Below are 18,910 nucleotides of genomic sequence, written 5' to 3' on the forward strand. Positions count from 1 at the left end.
GCGCCCCCTGTTGGCACCCCTCCCATTGACTATTCCCTTTCCCCACTTAAAAACCCTGTGTGTGTTTTGAGAGAGGTTCAAACCTCACAGTGGTTTTGAGAGAAGCTTGAGGTCCAGGCCCTTTGGTATCCATTGCCAGGGTTGGCAGCAGGTGAGTAGAAGAGACCAGAGGAGGAATTTTTTTTTGGGGGGGGAGGGGCGGGTAGGACCTGGAGTAGATCATAGGCCCGATTGGGAGGATGCGAGGGAGCGGGGAGAGTGATACCTCTGCTGTCAGGAGGAAGATCTCATCTGGGATGTGCCGGATCCCGCCGGCGATGACTCCCAGCGCCACTCCAGGGAACACGTAGGCGTTGTTTCCCTGGCCCGGAATGAAGGTCCTGCCGTCTTCCAGAGTCACGCTATCAAAAGGACTTCCACTGGCAAAGATCCCTCGGCCCTGGAGGCAGAAAGAAAATCAGAGACGAACTGGAGATCGGTTTCGGGCAGCAATGGTGGCCTAGTCTTACGTCTCAATGCTGGACCTTCCTTCATCCTTTCCCCAATGCTCAGCATCGTGCCGAGCACACTGCACTTTTCATGACCAGAAAGCTTAGCCCCGCTGTTACCTGGTAGCCTAGAAACTGCTGAGAGGTGAAAGTGTACCTTTTCCACCTGTCACCTCCTGGGAGGGCCAACCCAGGACGTGACAGTTATGTACGTGACCTTGAGTTCTGGTCAAAGCTCCGTGTTATTAGAAGAACTGTGAGCAGTATAGCTTGATGGGAAGAGCTTAGGTTTTGGAGTCAGACCTGAGTTTGAGGGTCAGCTCCAACTCCTTATTGGCTCTGTGCCCTTGGGCAAGTTACTTCATCTTTCTGAACCTGTTTGCTCATCAGCAATGTGAGGACTTTTTTCACCCTCATAGGGTTACTCATAGTTATTGTTACTATGTCGTCTCAGCCTGGGGAGGGAAGGACTCCTTGCTGACCTCGGTGACCTGGTAGCACTTCTCAGCTGTGCACTCGGCCTTGCTGGTGGGGTTGCTCAGGGCAAAGATGATAGGGCGCTCGTGGAAGGAGGCCATGTCCCTCAGAATCTGCTCCGTGAAGGCTCCTGCGATGGCAGCAACACCTACAGGGAAAAGGTGGGTAGTGGGGATGCCTACTCTATATAAACAGCCCATTCCTCTCCTGGAGGTAGGGTGGGGGAACGAGGTGCAACATGCAAGACTCAGGAGTCTTTGGGATGGCACCTGCCACAGGGCTGGAGGGAGCAGAGAGAAAAGGGTCCTCCTGCTTGAGCTGGCTGAGACCTCCTGTTGATCCCTGAGGGACCACTGGTCCACTTCAGGTTCATACCCAGGTAGGGTGCACCTGTGAAGGCATTTCTGGGCCTTGTCCTTTATTGGAGGCTACTCCTGTCATACAGGGAGGGATGCCAGGCTCCCCGCCTCAGAGAAGGAATGCTCATTTCATCCTGGTTAGAGAGACCAGTGCTGCGCTCTTCCACAGTACTGTACAAATGCATCTTTAAGCCCCTTGGTTCTATGGTTTTTATACAGTAGTCACTCAATAAAAGTCTGTGGCATTGAATTGGACATGGGATAGGGGGAAGAGCTGTGTTTCCATGGGCCACTTATGCCTCCTTGCTGAGCCTCTGTCTCCACCTGCAATGAAGAGGGTTAGCTGGGCTGGGCAGTGAGCTGCTCCCTCCTCCTACCTATGATGGCCGTGGGCTTCACCAGCCTCACCACCTCCTCCAGGGAGCTCACTTCAGGATGGTCCTGGGCAAATACCTCCTTCTCATGGTTTAGGTTGCTTCTTCCCTGCAGGAAAAGGAAGAATGAGAAGCAGCTATAGTGAGAACCTCCAGGGAGGGGCATGGATGCATTTGGAGACTTGGAGCATTTCCTGCTGAGCCCTGTGCTTTGGTCTGAGCCAGTGGTCGGCAAACTCATTAGTCAACAAAGCCAAATATCAACAGTACAACGATTGAAATTTCTTTTGAGAGCCAAATTTTTTAAACTTAAACTTCTTCTAGCGCCACTTCTTCAAAATAGACTCGCCCAGTCCATGGTATTTTGTGGAAGAGCCACACTCAAGGGGCCAAAGAGCTGCATGTGGCTCGCGGGCCGCAGTTTGCCGACCACGGGTCTGAGCCATCAGGAGCCTTGGGACCTGCCCTCTTGACCAGATTTCCTGGTAGACCCGAAGGTAGAACTTAAGGATTTTTAGTGTGTGTGTGTGTGTGTGTGTATGGTGCTTTTATTTAACCCAAACCATCTATGGAGAATCTATAATGCCTATGTTGGAACTACTGGGGTCCTGGCTTCCTGGGACAGAACAGAGAGGCTCTCAGGAAATGTGTGAGTCTGACCAAGACCCCTGGCCCCAAGGCATCCAGCACCCAGGTCCAATTGAGAGATGGGGCCTGAAGGAGCTAATCTGCATGCATTTTATGAGCCATTATCCAGAACAGGCTTACAATGGCTGGCTACACCAGACCAGCCAGATTGCTTCCATTTCACCTAACACAGTGGTTGGCAAACTCATTAGTCAACAGAGCCAAATATCAACAATACAGTGATTGAAATTTCTTTTGAGAGCCGAAAACCGACTTCTGCGCATAGGCCACGAAGTTTCAATCGCACTGTACGTGTGCGCCCACACGTGGTATTTTGTGGAAGAGCCACACTCAAGGGGCCAAAGAACCGCATGTGGCTCGCGAGCCGCAGTTTGCCGACCACTGACCTAACAGGAGTCAGTGGGTGACAGGCTGGTAAATGGGTACAAACGTTTCTGATGACTCCTTTGGGTTGCTCTCCTCATGAAGAGTGAAGAGATCAGCTTGAGAGATCTTTTAGTAGGGGTGGCTCCATGGGGCTAGCAAAATGATGTTGAAAGATGGGCAAGAGGGAAGTGTGGCAGCCTCTACCTGTGCCTGGATTATGTTCTGGAATGACCTGGGGTGGGAGGAGGTGTCTTCAGGCCTCAGTTCCTTCCAGCAGTAACCTGGCTCTATGTGGAACAATAGGAAGGTCAGTTTATACTGAGGGGTCTCTGCTATTCTTGGTTGGTGGTCCCACATACTTTCCCTGTTCTTATCTCTGTTTTTTGTTGTTGTTTTTTTTAAATATCTCACTGACATTCTATATTAGTGACATTCTGGGAATAAAAACGTGGAGCTCTGGTGACATTCTGGGAATAAAAACGTGGAGCTCTGAGTGAAGTCTTAAGGGAAGAGGTCATCTGATTGTGCCCCTCATCACATCCCAGTCAGAAGCTGGACTGTCTCTCTCTCATTCACTCTTTCACTCATATGTCAAACATTAGCTATGCACCTACCATATGCCAGACATTGACATAAGACTACAGAGACTAGTGGGGAGACAAGTAAAGGGGCAACTGCCCTATAATGTGGTAAGTGCAATTTATGGGGAGGGGGCTACATGAGCATAGATGTAGTAAATTGAGACCCAGATGCTCAGAGGAAGCTTCTTGGAGGGGGTAACATTTGAGCTAAACCAGAAGGTGAAGGAGGAAATGGATGGGACGTGTGGAATTGAGAGTGGGCGTGAGGGAAAAAGAGAAGGGCATTTTAGGCAGAGGAACAAAATGTTCAAAAATGTGGAACAGAGCGTGTGTTACTTTTGGACATGATGCATTATGGCTGGAGGTTAGTGCCAGGCAGGGAGGGGTTGGGAGATAGGGCTGGATGGGGCACACACACACACACACACACACTTGAACACATATTCTAAGCTTCTGTTCGAAAGCAATTGAGGCTACTTTACAACGAGTCTTTTGCTTTGGAGTCTTTGGTCCTCTATTCTGTCTGAGCAGTTTGTCCCTTGGCGACCTCATCCGGTCTACTTCCAGTAGCTGAAGGTGTCAGGAAGCCGCCCGGTCTGCATACTGACAGTACCTTGACAATGAGTCCTTTGGAATCCACCATCCAGATCTTCTTCTTGGCCTCTGCCTTGGGTATGCCTTCTTTCTCTAGGGCCATGACAAGGAGGTGGGCGATGCCCATGGCTGCCTGGGAGGTATCAAATGGTGAGTGCTCAGACATAGGGCAAACGACTACTCAGCATTTACCAGATGTTTCACCAAGATGCTTTCTCCTTCCCCCTTACTTCCAGGAGACCCAGTTAAGTCCTTGCCTCGAGTCATCCAAAGGCTGGGGCCCAGGCTGCTGCAATGATCACAACACACCTGTGATTCTTCCTCTTCTCAGAACCCCAGAACACTTCCTAATTTGACACCCCACCACCCATTCTTTTTTTTCTTAAATATATTTTTATTGATTTCAGAGAGGAAGGGAGAAGGAGAGAGACAGGAGCATCAATGATGAGAGAGAATCATTGATCGGCTGCCTCCTGCATGCCCCGCACTGGGGATTGAGCCGGCAACCGAGGCATGTGCCCTTGACCGGAATCAAACCTGGGACCCTTCAGTCCACAGGCCAACACTCTATCCACTGAGCCAAACCAGCTAGGGCAAACCACCACCCATTCTTATTCTCTGACTGGAACAACAGTAGAGAGCCCCTGATGGCACCTACCTCACCTGCACCTTGGAAAACGAACATGTGATTGGAGAGCTTGTTCTTGGTGATTCTCAGAGCAGCCAGGATCCCTGCCACAGCGACGGCGGCTGTGCCTGCAACAGAATGGACTGAGGTCAACCTCTGGCAACTGGGTCCCAATCCCCAGGAGAAGACTTGGCAGAGTTTCCCATGCCTAGAATTTGTGGTGAGACAAGCCGCTTTTCTTAGCCTGTATAGAAGTTAAGCCTGAAGGCATGAAGGGTTTTAAAGCAAATCCATGCCCTCTTTTGCAAATGATTGTTATTTTGAGAAACAGCTCCTGATTGTTACTCGATCCTGGGAGAGAAGATCAGAGAGTCAGGTGCTGCTATGACCATCATTTATAAATGAAATGACAAGGACAAATATAATGGAATCCACAATAAAGTGTAAGCCTCATATAAATTCTTTGTTTAAGGGTAAAAAATAACCATATTAAAAATGAGGCCACAAACTAACCATGAGACATTAAGTGACCATATGATCTGAGATGTCTATCTTATCCACCAAGTCATAAGGTTGGCTGTGCCCAGAAACATACCATCATCAAGTGGCTTGAGCAGCAGCCCAGAAGGTATAAGTTCCATGAGCAGGTGGCTCAGATTTATTTGACACCTACTCCTGCTGCATGACTTCTTCTCTCTCAATCCAAACCTAAGGCCCCAAAAGGAACTCCTCATGACCAGCTGACCAAGGAGAAAATAACTTGGTCTTAATGGCAGTATACTTAATGATCTGCTATTATCAACTAGAAGTGTATGGTTGTAGTTTCACAGCCACAATATACAGGTAGCCCTAAGAGTATTGGTGAAGGAAATCTTTTCAATGAACATGACTTCAAATCACAAATTTGGTTGTCCACTTTGGTCCAAGAGATGGCTAGATCCTCACTAGTTCACGGGCAGTTGCTAATGTTTAGCTGGATGGTCAGGGATTTAAAAAGAACAAAACAGTAAGATTGGTGACGAGGACGTCTGGTGTGTGTGTGTATGGTCCTCTTGAAATGGGTACAGAGTGTGAAGATATTTGTGTTCCATATGAAAGCTCACCATAGGGCATAATGAGAATAGGTTCTTTTTTTTAAAAAAATATATTTTATTGATTTTTTACAGAGAGGAAGGGAGAGGGATAGAGAGCTAGAAACATCGATGAGAGAGAAACATCGACCAGCTGCCTCCTGCACACCCCCTACTGGGGATGTGCCCGCAACCAATGTACATGCCCTTGACTGGAATCGAACCTGGGACCCTTCAGTCCGCAGACCGACGCTCTATCCACTGAGCCAAACCGGTCTCGGCGAGAATAGGTTCTTAATAATCAGGGACAGCATGGCATGTCCTGTGTATGTCAGCATCTTTCCCCAGTCACCTGGAGTTTTTCAAACAAGTTTATGTACAAAGTAGCCATGGTGACAAAGATGGAGGCTATGCATGGACTTCCTCTCACTACTGTGACTGCCAAACGATTAACCTGTCAATGGCAGAGACCAAGGTTGAGCTCCTGATATGGCACCATTCCCTGGGAGGACCATCCAGCTGGCAGCAGAATGATTACATTGGACTCTTTCGATTATAGACAGGAAAGAGATTTGTCCTCATGTGATAAACCTGTATTTTGGATATGGATTTTCCTTCCCTGTCCACAATGCTCTGTCAGTGCCATCATCTGTGGATGTTTGGAATGCCTGTTCACCATCCTGATACATTCCAGACAACAAGGCTTCTTTCTAATCAAGGAATTCATTTCAGAGTAACAGAAGTGCAGCAATAGGCTTATACGCTTAGATTCAGTGGTCTTGACATGTACTCTATCACCCAGGAGCAGCTGGCCTCAAAGATCAGTAGAATGGGCTACTGAAGACTTACTTAACACTTAGTTCAGGTAACACTATGAAGAAGGTAAGGTTCTGTTTTACAGAATGCAATACACCGTATAATTTGACTTAGCAAACAATGCATTGTGCTTCTTCTCCCATAGCCAGAATGCTTGGTTCTGGAACTCAAGGGGTTGAAGTGGGAGTGGCTCCTCTCACCAATTCACCTAATAACTCACTTGCAGGATTTTTGTTTTTTGTTTTGTTAATCCTCACTTGAGAATATTTCCCCCATTTTATTTTAGAGAGTGGATGTGAGGAAGAGACAGACAGAGAGAGAAACATTGATGTGAGAGGGACACATGCATTGGTTACCTCCCGCACATGCCCGGGCCAGGGCCAGGGATTGAGCCTGCAACGACGGTACCTGCCCTTGACCAGAAGCAAACCTGCGACCCTTCAGTCGGCAGGCCGATGCTCTTACCACTGAGCCAAACTGGCTAGGGCCACTTGCAGAATGTTTGCTTCCTGTCTCTTCAATTATGTGCTCTCTGGATTGAAGGTCTTGGTTCCCATGGTTCCCAAGAGATACATGCTTCCATCAGAGTTCACAACATGGTCCTAGTGAACTGGGAGTTCAGACTGCCACCTGGCCATTTGGTGCTCTTTTTGCCATAAAACCAGTGGGCAAAGACGAGGGTTACTTTACTGGCCGTGGTGATTCATCCTGATAACCAAGGGAAACTGGAGGTGGGGAGGACTATATCTGAGCCCAGGGTGTGTCTTAGTCCTTCAACGCTCAGTAGTAAATGTTAATAGGTACTATCACAACTAAAGAGAGGCAGGACCACTAGGATTGAGACCCTTCAGAAAGGAAGGTTTGGGCCACCCTGCTAGGTAAGGAATCCTGGCAAGCTGAGTCCTGTCTGAGGACAAGAAAACATGGAATGGGAACTTGAGGAAGAAATTTATAAATATCAGCTATGGCTTCATGACTGGTTACAGAAATGAGGAATGTAGCAGCCAGGCATATTTTCTTCCTTGATTATTATGTGATTATGCAGAATGGTGTATATTAGCTAATTTATTCTCCCTTCTCTTTCCTCTTATTATTTTACATGAGTTGTGTTGGAAGGATTCTATAATTTAGTCTTTGGGTAACCGAGTTTTCAAGCATGACTGTGACTGAGTTGTGAGAGTAGTTAATCCTGACAGAGATGGACAACGTGAATATCTTCCAGAGATGAAGAAAATGACTTTTGAGACTGCCATTCTCCCTACTTCAGGGAGAAGGTGAGAGTGTCTTCATTGGAAGGATAGTTGCATTTTGTTAGCATTGTTTTGTGTTGTTTGGGAGTACCCGTTTATAGAATGATGCTTCTGAAGAGCTGAAAGTGGACTGTGCCAATTATTGAGTAATTGTTTCCCAGGTTCAAACCCACCCTTCTCTCCTCTGCTCTGTGTGCCATTCCAGCTTTGTCAGCTATCTCCCTGTGGAGATCTGCTAATAGGGGACACTAGTGGCCACTCAAAGGCTGAATTAGGGGGAAGGGATACTTTCTCCAGCATCACCCCTGCCTTGTAAGATTGCTGGGTAAAATGTAGGACATTTAGTTAAACTTGAATTTAAATTTTAGATAAACAAGTAAATTTTTGGGGGGTTAATCCTCACCCAAGGATATTTTTCCATTGATTTTTAGAGAGAGTGGAAGGGAGGGGGGAGAGATAGAGAGAAACATTGATATGAGACACATCAATTAGTTGCCTCCCGGGTTGAGCCTGCAACTGAGGTATGTGCCCTTGACTGGAAGCGAACCTGGGACCCTCAGTACATAGGCCGATGCTCTATCCACTGAACCAAACCAGCTAGGGCAAGAAGTAATTTTTTTTTAGTATATGTCCCATACGATAGCATAAATATCCCAAAAAATTATTCATTATTTATCTGAAATCCAAACTTAACTGGGCACCTGCGTTTTGTTTTTGCTAAATCTGTATCCCCACAGCTTTGATTTCTCATCTCTACAGCGGCAGTTTGTTCCAGAAGCAGCAGCGGAGTCCTGTGTGCAGTTGCCTACCACTCAGAGAACTAGCTCGCAGTGTGCCCCTCAGAGACATGAACTCCAGCCACAGCCGCCTCGTCTTCCTTTGTTCCCCCAGCCTCAGGGGAGGTAGCAGATCCTTACTGTTTCTTTTCGGCTTTTCAATTCTTTAATACATAATTCACAATTCTTTTTATTTAATTTTCTTGGTTAAAGCCACTGGTGTAGACCTTACCTGTTCACAATAAGATACAGGACACCCAACTGGCAACTGGCAATGATAAGCCTCTACGATGGTCCAGGGAAAGGAAATTAAAGGGGGACTATTGATGCTTCATTAAAGTTGCACAGACCAAAGAAACTGATGTTATCTAAGGCTGGTGAGGGAGCAGTGAAAAGTAAAACCTTCCAGCATACACTACATTTTACAGACCTACAAGCCTTTTGGGAAAATGATTTCTTCTCAATATAGACCAAACAAAGCCATAACATGTCTTTGCCCTTTGACCTCATGCTTCTACTTCTGAGAATCTATGTATGGAAAAACCCAAAATGTATGTCCTAGGATATTTATGACAGTGTTAATTATAATTCAGAATGACTGGAAATAACAAACACCTAATAAAGGAGTAATGGTTAGTAATCAGCTATTGTAGACTATATTGCAGCCATTAAATATGATTATGAAGGTGGTGTAGCAACATAGGCAATGCCATGAAGTTAGCATATTGTTCTAAGTGCTTTATATGTCTTTTCTCATTTCTTAAAATTTTTGTTATCCATGCTGTATTTATGGAAAATCAAGTCTTGTTTTTTTTTATCCTCACTCGAGGATATTTCTCCATTGATTTTTAAAGAGAGTAGAAGAGAGAGGGAAAGACAACTTCTCTAGGTGAAGAACTAGTTTCCTTCCACTGCACAGAGAAGGAGTTTTCTGCTGATTCTATTTCAGAACTGCCTTCAGCCTTCCGAAAGGAGAAGTACAAAGCATCTGCCATCAGATGGCGCCAAAGATATTTCATCACCAGAACTCCTCCAAACACTGCAATCTTGATGGGTCTTTTCTTTCTTGGGTGTTTAATGTCTTTTGTGGTTAGAACCTGCAGGTTGAATAATGGCTTACCTGCGAAATACAGAAGTGGCCTATTATGGGAAGGTGAATTTTCAGAGCTAAAATCCAGTGCTGGATGGGGATTGGAGAGCATGACATCCAACAATTGTACAGAAAAGGAAACGAGGCCAGAGAGAGGCAGTGGCCTGCCTGTCAGTCACCCAGTTGGAAGCAAAGCAGGGAAACCTGGGTGCTGCTTCAGGGTCTAGGCAGCTCAGACAGCCTTTCCTGACTCTAAAGGTGAAGGTGGCAGGAGCAGCATCTATGGGGTTTCCCTGGAGGAGAACTGAGGGGTGGGAGGTAGAGGGAAATGAATTTAGGCAGTGGATATACATGTTCAGTTGTGACTCTGGAAGAGGCAGAGAACACGAACCTATGGGAAAACTTCAATGAAAGGATATCGGGCAATTGTCATTTAATGATCACTCTCACCGTGACCTTGGCTCCATGCGATGTACTAGTATGTGCTTACCTGCATTTGCTCATTGAGTCTTTACAACAACTCTGTGAAGTAGGTTCTATTTCCCCCCCATTTCCCTCTCCAAAGTGGAAAGTGAAGTTCGAAGAAAAGAGAAACTAGGAGAGAACTTCTGAATCCTCTCACCACCACGTCTATAAACCCTCCTCTTCCAAGTCCATATGCTCTGCCATTCCTTGTCTTACAATGGATGAACTGCCCCGGCCCCTAGCTAAAGCTGTCTCTAGGTATGTCTGTTCGGATCCCATCATTTTTGCCCACTCAGGGAATTTGTCTTGTAGCTCCCTCCCCTTTTTTCTGCATCCTCTATTCCTCCCTGTCTCCTGGATTACTGCCATCAGCATACAAATATGCCATAAAGCTCCATGCTAAAATGCCTTCTCTTGCCCCTGTAGTTCCCACCCTATTTCTTACTTTCCTTTATAGCCAAACTCTGCTAAAGAGCAGAATTTACTCATTGACTCTGTTTCCTTTTGGTCTCCCTGAAACCCAATCCAATCAAGTGACTACTCTCTACCTCTTGACAAGTCACCAGCACCTCACCTTGCCAAATTGATTTATTATTATTTTTTTATAGAGAAAGAGGAAGGGAGACGGAGAGAGATACATCGATGTGAGTGATATATTGATCGACTGCCTCCTGCACGCCCTCTACTGGGGATCTAGCTGAAACCCAGGCATGTGCCCCGACCGGGAATTGAACCGGCAACTTCTCGGTGCGTGGGAGGACACCCAACCAACTGAGCCACACTGGCCAGGGCCCACCTTGCCAAATTTAGTGGTCAGGCCGCAGCCCTCCTCGTCCTTGACCTCTCTCTTAGCAGCATTTGACACTGTTGCTCCTTTTTCCTTTGGGAAACTCTTGGTATTTGGTTTCTGGAACCCACACTCACGGTCACCTTTCTGGGATCTTCCTCTGAGTCCACCCTCTGAAGTGGCAAGTTATCCTAACGACAGACCAAAACTCAAGAGGAAAACAGCAGTTCTTCAAGCCCATTTTATAAAGTTTGGCAAGTAAAGTTGTCTTTGTTATTAACTTGCATTTTGGGGGACGCTTGGGTAACATGTTAGGGATTTAAAAGTGGAGAGGAAGGAAGCTGCTTAGCTCTCTGGAGGAAACCCCTGGAATAGCTCTGGGGTCCAAGGATGTTTTGGAACTTGGCTTGTGCCATAAATGACATGGGCAGCAGAAAGCGTGACTGGTTGTTCCTCCTTCATGATGAAAGAAAAACAAATCTCCCTTTTCCGAGGGAGCTTTCCATAATTGCACTTCCTGCACGCTGGATACTGGAGGCTGTAGGTTCAGGAAATGCACCAGGGGCAGGCTGAAAAGGCGCTTTCTCTTCTGCTTTTAGTAGTCACACAAAGTTAAAGGAGCTTCCATGCTAAGCAACAGATTATTGGGGGAAAAAGAAAGAAGTGGCTGTTTCTCAGGTGAGGCCAGGCTGTGAGCAGGACAGGGAATTAAGCTCCCTGGGGTCTGGCCGAGGTGGATTGGGAGGCCTGGGGCCCTGGGGCACTGGGCGGGGACTCCCAGGCCAGGGTAGCTTCCAGGAGCCACTGAACTACCTCCATTCACAAGTTCATTAGCAACTGAGTGGCAGTGCTGGGGCCTCCCTGGGCTCGGCCTTGGGTATGTTGGATGAATAAACAGTTTTGTTCACTGGAAGTTCACAGCTTGAAGGTTCAGAAAATTAGAGTTCTCCTTATTGGATATGAAGCAAAGGACTTCTCCGACTGCCTCCACCCTATTTCTGTGTCATGAGGGGAATTTTCTGGAGCCCTCGGACTCTCTAGAAGGCACTTCCTGGCCCGTGGAGAGGGTGGGGTTAGGCCTATTCTGCTGCAATTTGGAAGGAACCAGAGGGAATAGTTACCATCTTCTCTGCTTCTTTGGGGATTTAATGGAATCAACAGGTTATGGGGGTGGGGGAGGGGGTGTCTCAGAGGAGCCAGGATCAGATGCCTGAGACGCATGAGAACCTCTGAACTGGGACAGCCTCAGAATACAGGGCTAGTTTCACTGTGGGGGAGAGAGAGAGAATAGAAAGGGGTGTGTGTGTGTGTGTGTGTGTGTGTGTGTGTGTGTGTGTCTGGCTGGCAGACCCCTGACAGCCAGAAATAACTCATAAACAGGACAAACCGGCTGAACAGTTTTCAGAGCTGGGCCATTCCTCCCCTTCCGCCCCTTTCCTACTGTGGCATCTGAGCCCTGTGGTACTGAGAAGCATTCTGCAAGGTGGGAGACCACTGCCTAATATCACTTCCTTCCGGCCCTGGGGAAAGGTGGGGACAGGCTTGGCCCTGGGTGCAGTGTCCTGGGGGTGGGGAGGCTTGAGTCCTTAAGGACAAAGAGAAATGAGCCAAGAGCAGAAGAGAGTTCTAGACAGAGGGGCCAGCACATTCAAAGTTGCAGAATTGGTCCTAGCCAGTTTGGCTCAGTGGATAGAGCGTTGGGCTGCGGACTGAAGCGTCCTGGGTCCGATTCCAGTCAAGGGCACATGCCCTATTGCAGGCTCAATCCCCAGTAGTGGGCGTGCAGGAGGCAGCCGATCAATGATTCTCATCATTGATGTTTCTATCTCTCTCTTCCTCTCCCTTCCTCTCTGAAATCAATAACAATAAACATATATCAAAGTGCAAAGTTGGCAGAGAATTCACAGACATGGAATAATTCACTGGGCTGGAAGGTGTATGTGGAAAGGAGAGAGCTGAGGTGGGGCCCTGCCTCCCTCCTCCTCAGGCCCTCCAGTCCTGTGCTCACAGGGGTCCTCTCCCCACCTCCCCCAAAGCCTCTGTCTTAGGTCTCCACCCTTTCCCCTTCCCATACCTAAGTGTCAGGGGTCTACTATGCACTAGAAGTCTTAGTGCCAGGTTCCTGCCTACACATCACTCCAGGCCTCACAACAACCTGGTGCCACAGACAGAGGGATGATAGAAATACTTAGTGAATTGGCGTAGGCTGCAGCCAACAGCACAGAGCATAGCTTTGTAAAAGCATCTGGGTCATCCTGGTGGAACTGGCTGATGATCCCATGTGGCTGTTAATAGTACATCCATTTTATGTCCATTTTACAGACACGGAAAAGAAGGCTGTGAGGATTTAAGCCATTTGGCCACAGCCACAATGCAGAAAAGTGGGGATTGCCCTAGGCCTGTCTCAAGTCTCTATGGCTCACAACGGAAAACTCGAAAACTTAACCGTGCGAGGGGCGATGATGCCTGACATACCACACGGGCAGCATCGGCCTTGGGGATGAGGTGGGCCTTGGGCAAGACAGTCCACGGAAGGCTGGTGGGTAGGAGGTCGCTCTGGGGCTGACAAGCCGCTGGGTTTTCTGTCCCCAGCCACACGCTGTGGGCAGCTATTAGGGAGGCCAGGCACCCGCGGTTATTGGCCAGCAGTGTCCTGGACCTGGCTCCTTTGGGAGGACAGGCATGGCCATTGCTCCTGCTCTTCCTCCTCCAGGTCTCTCCTCCCCTCAGTGCAGGGAGGCCTCCCGGGGCCCAGCTGAAACAACAAAGTCACCTGTGGCCTTTTCCAAAATTCTGGAGGAGGCTGCCAGCGATGACTCAGGGCAGCCGGCCGCCCTGCGCACCCAGAACCAGCCTGGGGCGCAGAGACTTTCCATGGGGCTGGAAGGGGGGCAGGAGAGCAGGGGCAGCCCTGGGGAGCATCGCCCTCCCACTGGGGCTCCAGAGGCCGCACCCCTGGTTGGCCCTGTGGGTCGGTGACCCCAGGTGTGTGTGTTACAGCAAGACTGGCTGAGACACTTCAAGTCCTGTGCCCGAGCTCCTGTTCAGCACCAGCCATGGCCCTGCTCTCCTGGGCTCAGTCTGCTGGGACCCTGAGGCCTTTAGTCGCATCTTTCCTTGTTCCACGGAGGACACCAGGCGGGGCTCCTGTGCAGAGCAGGCAGGAAGGCCCAGTCTCATTGTCATCTGGGCAGCCTGACCCCAGCCCCCGCCCTGTGTGGGGGCCTAGTGGATTCCGGCCACTGGTCCTGCTGGGGTGGACTGGCCTGTCCCCAGCCACCACATGTGGCATGGTTTTGGTTTCTGATCACCCCATGATCGCTCTCTCCCTTTCTCTCAGCCCTCTTCAATTCTGTGCATGCAGGCGTTCCTTTCCTATTTTTGAGCAAGGCTGTGTAGTCTTATGTTTCTTTTCTTTTTTTTTTTTTAACTTTGTATTTGGAGGTACTTCTAGCATGAGCTTAATCTTCTACGTTGGCCCATTAGTCCTGGAGTTCCTCACCAGTCCCCTCACTGCCCACTTGGCAATGAGAGTGCTCACCATAGGCTTTGGCCCTGGGTCCCTCGCTTAACCAGCTGGTGACGTGGGCGAGACCCTTGCCCTCTGTAAGCTTCATCTTTGAGTTTATAAACTCCAGGAGCGAGAGGAGGGAATGGGAAAGGTGAGGTGAGCAGCAGGATGCTGGAGAGCAGTGACGCCCACTCTTATGTGGGGTCTGGAACTTAATCCTTAGCAAGAAGACTCGCTGCACCACCTCATCCACAAATAAGAAGAGGCAGCCTGGTGTCGTGGAGAGAGGGTGGAGAGTTCCAAGTCAGAAATAACTAGGTTCAGCTACTATTATCCAGAAATAACTAGTCCCAGCGTTGTGCCTGTCTGGCTATGTGACCTGGAGCAAAACTCAACCCTTGAACTTCAGTTTCCTCACCAATGACATGGGACAGCAAAGTGTGTGTGGGGGGGTGTTTACAAGGAAGTTATGAGACCATGTGAATGAAAACCACTTTGTATGCAACATGTTATTATTTGGCACAGCTTGGGTTCTCTGGGAAGCAGAATCTGAGACACGTGGCATCCATGGGTGGGTGTGCTCATGAGAATGTCAATTTGCATGTGTAGACTTCATTCATTCATTCTTCAAACATGTATGAAGCATCTTCAATGTGCCAGGCACTGTGCGGGGAGCTGGGAAGTGGTTCATGCCTCTGGAAGCCTAACCTGTCTTGGGGAGACCAACAACCCAATGCAGGCATTTGGGGTACAGTGTGGTAAGGAGACTGACAGGGAAGCACAGGTGGCTGTGGGAGCATCTGGTGTGCATCCAAACCAGACTCAGGAGGTGGGGGCTGAAGTGAGACCTTCCCTGGGACAGGAGACACTTGAGCTGAGTCTTGAAGGGTGAGTAGGAGTTTGTTACTCAGGCAAATGTGATGGGGAACAGGTCCCAAGCTGAGGAACAGGATTTGCACATGCAGAGAGAACTGACTGGGAAGGGGGGTGGGAGGATTAAAGTACGGATGGGTCAGAGGTCAAAGAGAGAGATGAGTGGGGGTGGAGTGGGGCACAAGCAGGCCTTATCCTTCCGGGGAGGGAGTGAGAGCTTTCTCGGGAAGAGGGCGTCAGCAGCCACAGTTTCATCTCCGAGGTGCTCTGGCAGCCGTGTGGGGCCATCGAGGCTGATGCGCTGCCGGACCTGGATGTGTCCCTCTGCCTGTGTTTATGAGGATGTACCAACACGTGGTGTGTGTGTCTGCACATCTGGAGTCTGTGCCTCAGGTGTGCTGCCCACAGGGCCTCGTTTTCCGCTTCCACCCTCTGGCCTTGGCAGCTCAAGGGCTCAGGGGGGTCGCTGTCCTGCTGCTGACTCACGGGTGGGTGCCATGATGGGGAGCCGGTCAGGGGCTAGGGGCAGGTGTTTCCTCCAGGGCAGGCATGAGTGAAGGCTCCCTCCCCAGCCAGTGCTGCTGGACCCCGATGCCCGTCCCAGCCCTCTGCATCAGGGCTGGGGCACAGAGTGTGACAGGCTTGGAATTCGCATGGGTTAGCTTTCCCTTCCTGGGTCTGCCCTCTCTGGGCACCCACTCTTCAGGCACTGAAGTCATATATATTGATCTTAATTATCTAAAATATGCTTAACTGTACTCTTGAAATTTGATAACCAATGCAAAAACAACAACAATGAACCACATTTCTTTAGCCCTTAATGTGGACCACTGGGAAGGAAGAGGCGTTTGGTTTTGTGAGTGTGAGATCTGGGAGCAGTATAGCCAGTGACAATGAACTTGGAATTTAGAGTCCAAATTTCAACTCTCTGCTTACTGGCTATATAAGTTACTCGCTGTGCCTCCCTTTCTTCACTTATAGGCCAGATATGATAATATCTTATAGGAGTAAATGTGTAATGTGCTTATTACAACAATGCCTGACATATAATACATATTCAGCTCTAATCCTTAGCTGTTATTACATGGATTTGAATCCTCTTAGATCATTTGATGAAAAGCTATGACCTGTTTGAGCCTCATCTGCAAAATGAGGGGCTGGCCAACCTTTTACTCCCAAAGATCAACACCTGTGCCCCCCCCCCCAAAAGCAATAAAAAATAAATACCCCGCATGCCATCGAGGCTTTATAAAGTACTAGGAATGGCTCGCAAAGCTCCTCACTGGGAACACCTGGATGGGGAGAGATGATCCCGGAGGGACCACCCCTTTACTCCAGGTTCACATACTGGCATCTCCACAGCAAGAAGCAAGGGCCTTCAGATATTTCTGGTCCATAGAACAGGTGACCAAGTTGAACCTGAACTCGAAGATGCTTCCCATTCATTGGCTTTTGGAGTGCTCTGGGGCCTGGGGCCCTGGGGCCGATGTCTCTCAGGGGCATCATTCTGAGTAGTATACATTCCAGCCAAGATAAGAGGAGGGATTGTTCTGATTCCCTGACAGGAATACATCTTGTGTTTTGGAAAATCCAAGAGCAAGTTATTGTGGCCGGGGAAGACCATTTTTATGGCAGGCTTAAGGGCTGGTACTTTCCATTATATTAGCTCTTTAAATTTTCACAATAATCTTCCAAGGCAGTTATTATCCCAATTGAACGGATGATGAAACTGTGGCTCACTGACTCGATCTGCCCAAGTTCAAGTAGCTAGGAAATGACAGTGTTGCTTAGTATTTATCTCAGATATTAAGTTATATAATGTTTACTTTCCTCTGAAGTAGTGATGATCTCCATTTTATAGATGAGGAATCTGAGGCTTAACAAACTTAAGAGACTTCTTTGAGGTCACAGAGCTAAGAACTAGCCACGTGGGAGTTGAAAGCAAGTCTAATGCTCTTTCCTCAACAGTTGTTGGCAGCAAACCAGCTACCAGGTGCCCCCTCTTTGGCATCCAGGAGAGCCTTGTGAGAAGGCATTCATCCTCGGGGGCTTTGTCGGGTGGGGTAGAGACCTACCTTGGATGTCATCGTTGAACATGCAGTACTTATGGCGGTACTTGTTGAGCAGGCGGAAGGCGTTGGCATTGGCAAAATCTTCAAACTGAATGAGGCAATTTATTCCAAACCTGTGGTGCGGGAGAGGAAAGAACTTGTGACTGCCTCCCGAGGCTGATCCCTAGCATTCCCCAGCCTGCACTGGGGGTGGGGAGGCTCCACTGTGGCATGGCTCGTTCACTGGGGTCTTTGCCACCCGCTGGCTCTGGGACTCCTGGCTCTGCCTGCTCCATTATGGATGAGATGGGGAAGAGGGAGAGTAAAGGCCCTGGGCTTGGTGGTCAGTAGAGCCCACATCACTGTCTCTAGTGAAAGCTGGTGGCTCCCATGGGCCATGGATGGCAGACCCATGTGGGTGGAAGGGCTGAGATGGGGCCTGCTCTCTCTGGCCTGTGGCCTGTGGCCTGTGGCCATCTGGAATCCAAGCAGAAATCTCATTCTAAACTCAGTGCATGCAGAGAGCCCGGCTTCTCCAGCACCGGGGCCTGGGGAGCCTCTGTGGCCTCCTCACGTTCCCTGGACCCAGGTTCCTCCACCAGAGACTCTTCTGGGTCTGGCATTGTTCCCTGAGAAGATGCAAGGGAGGCTGGGAAAGGCCACTGCATTAAGCCCCTGTTTTCTGTTTACGCCTTGGTGAGGGTGTTCTCCAGCTTGAAGTTACAGAAGACTCAGTCTAAAATGCAGATCACCAGGCCCATCTTCCAGGGATTTCTCACACAGAGAGTTTGAGGGGAAGGGGGCGCAGGAAACTGCATTTTTATTGTGATATATACATATCCCCGTGAAACCATTGGCTCAATCCAGCTGACACATCCATTACCTCATACAGTTACCCCCTTTTTTTGAATGGTGGGGACATTTAAGATCTCCTCTCTTAACAAGCTTCAAGTATCCGATACATATTAATTATTAACTATGGTTCCCACACTGTACAGGAATCTGCATTTTAGCAAGCACCCAGATGGTTCTGATCTGACAGTGCAGAGGGCTCTGAGAAATGCTGCCTTGGTGGGTGAAGACACGCCCACAAAGCCACCTGAGATGCCTTATTTATAATCTATGCCAGAAATGCCTCCTAGATTCCAAGGTCAGGTTAAAGCTTGTGTTCCTTTAAAAATGACTAGACTCATAATCTACGTTTGCTGTTGACATTGTCTGTGAGAAAGGTGAGAGCTAAGATTTCTCTTCTTTGACAGTGGGTTCCCTCAGCCTGGGCTTTCTGCACGCACCTCCCCCTGACTCATTCTTGCCCTTTGACCCTGGTTTTGGTAGTTTTGTTGTATTGTGTCTCTTATTGGAGTCTTTCTGGAAGCAAGAGTGATATGACTTATTAAAAATCACTCAATCCATGGACCAAACAAATAAAAAGACTTCATCTCATGGGTCAATTTGTGACGAATAGTATCTGAGGTCATGTTCATTGAGAAATAAATGCCCCGATTGATCAGCAAGGCGTGTGTGTGTGTGTGTGTGTGTGTGTGTGTGTGTGTGTGGCGGGGGGGAGGCGGGGGGGGGGGCAGGTGGTAGGAGAAGTGTTCTGCCATCCACAACCAGGTGTGGCCTAGAGGCTCGGGACCAGCTGGGACAGAAGGATTTATGACCTTGCTGAAAAGGTGGGTGGGGCACACACTTCTGTGTGGGCT

At 48.7% G+C, this 18,910-nt stretch overlaps 1 protein-coding gene across 1 annotated transcript in view; it reads right to left on the reverse strand.

Annotated features, from left to right (window-relative positions):
• ME3 (malic enzyme 3) overlaps positions 1-18,910 on the reverse strand; it is a 171,394-nt gene that overhangs the window by 3,513 nt on the left and 148,971 nt on the right. Inside the window, exons 8-13 of the mRNA XM_079789394.1 lie at positions 17,229-17,338; positions 4,546-4,643; positions 3,907-4,020; positions 1,702-1,807; positions 971-1,113; positions 266-439 (exon numbers count right to left, since the gene is read on the reverse strand). Coding sequence (XP_079645520.1) covers positions 266-439; positions 971-1,113; positions 1,702-1,807; positions 3,907-4,020; positions 4,546-4,643; positions 17,229-17,338 — 745 coding nt within the window. The remainder of the gene's footprint in view (positions 1-265; positions 440-970; positions 1,114-1,701; positions 1,808-3,906; positions 4,021-4,545; positions 4,644-17,228; positions 17,339-18,910) is intronic.

Source organism: Cnephaeus nilssonii, assembly GCF_951640355.1.
Source record: "Cnephaeus nilssonii genome assembly, chromosome: 13".
Lineage (NCBI taxonomy): Eukaryota > Metazoa > Chordata > Mammalia > Chiroptera > Vespertilionidae > Cnephaeus > Cnephaeus nilssonii.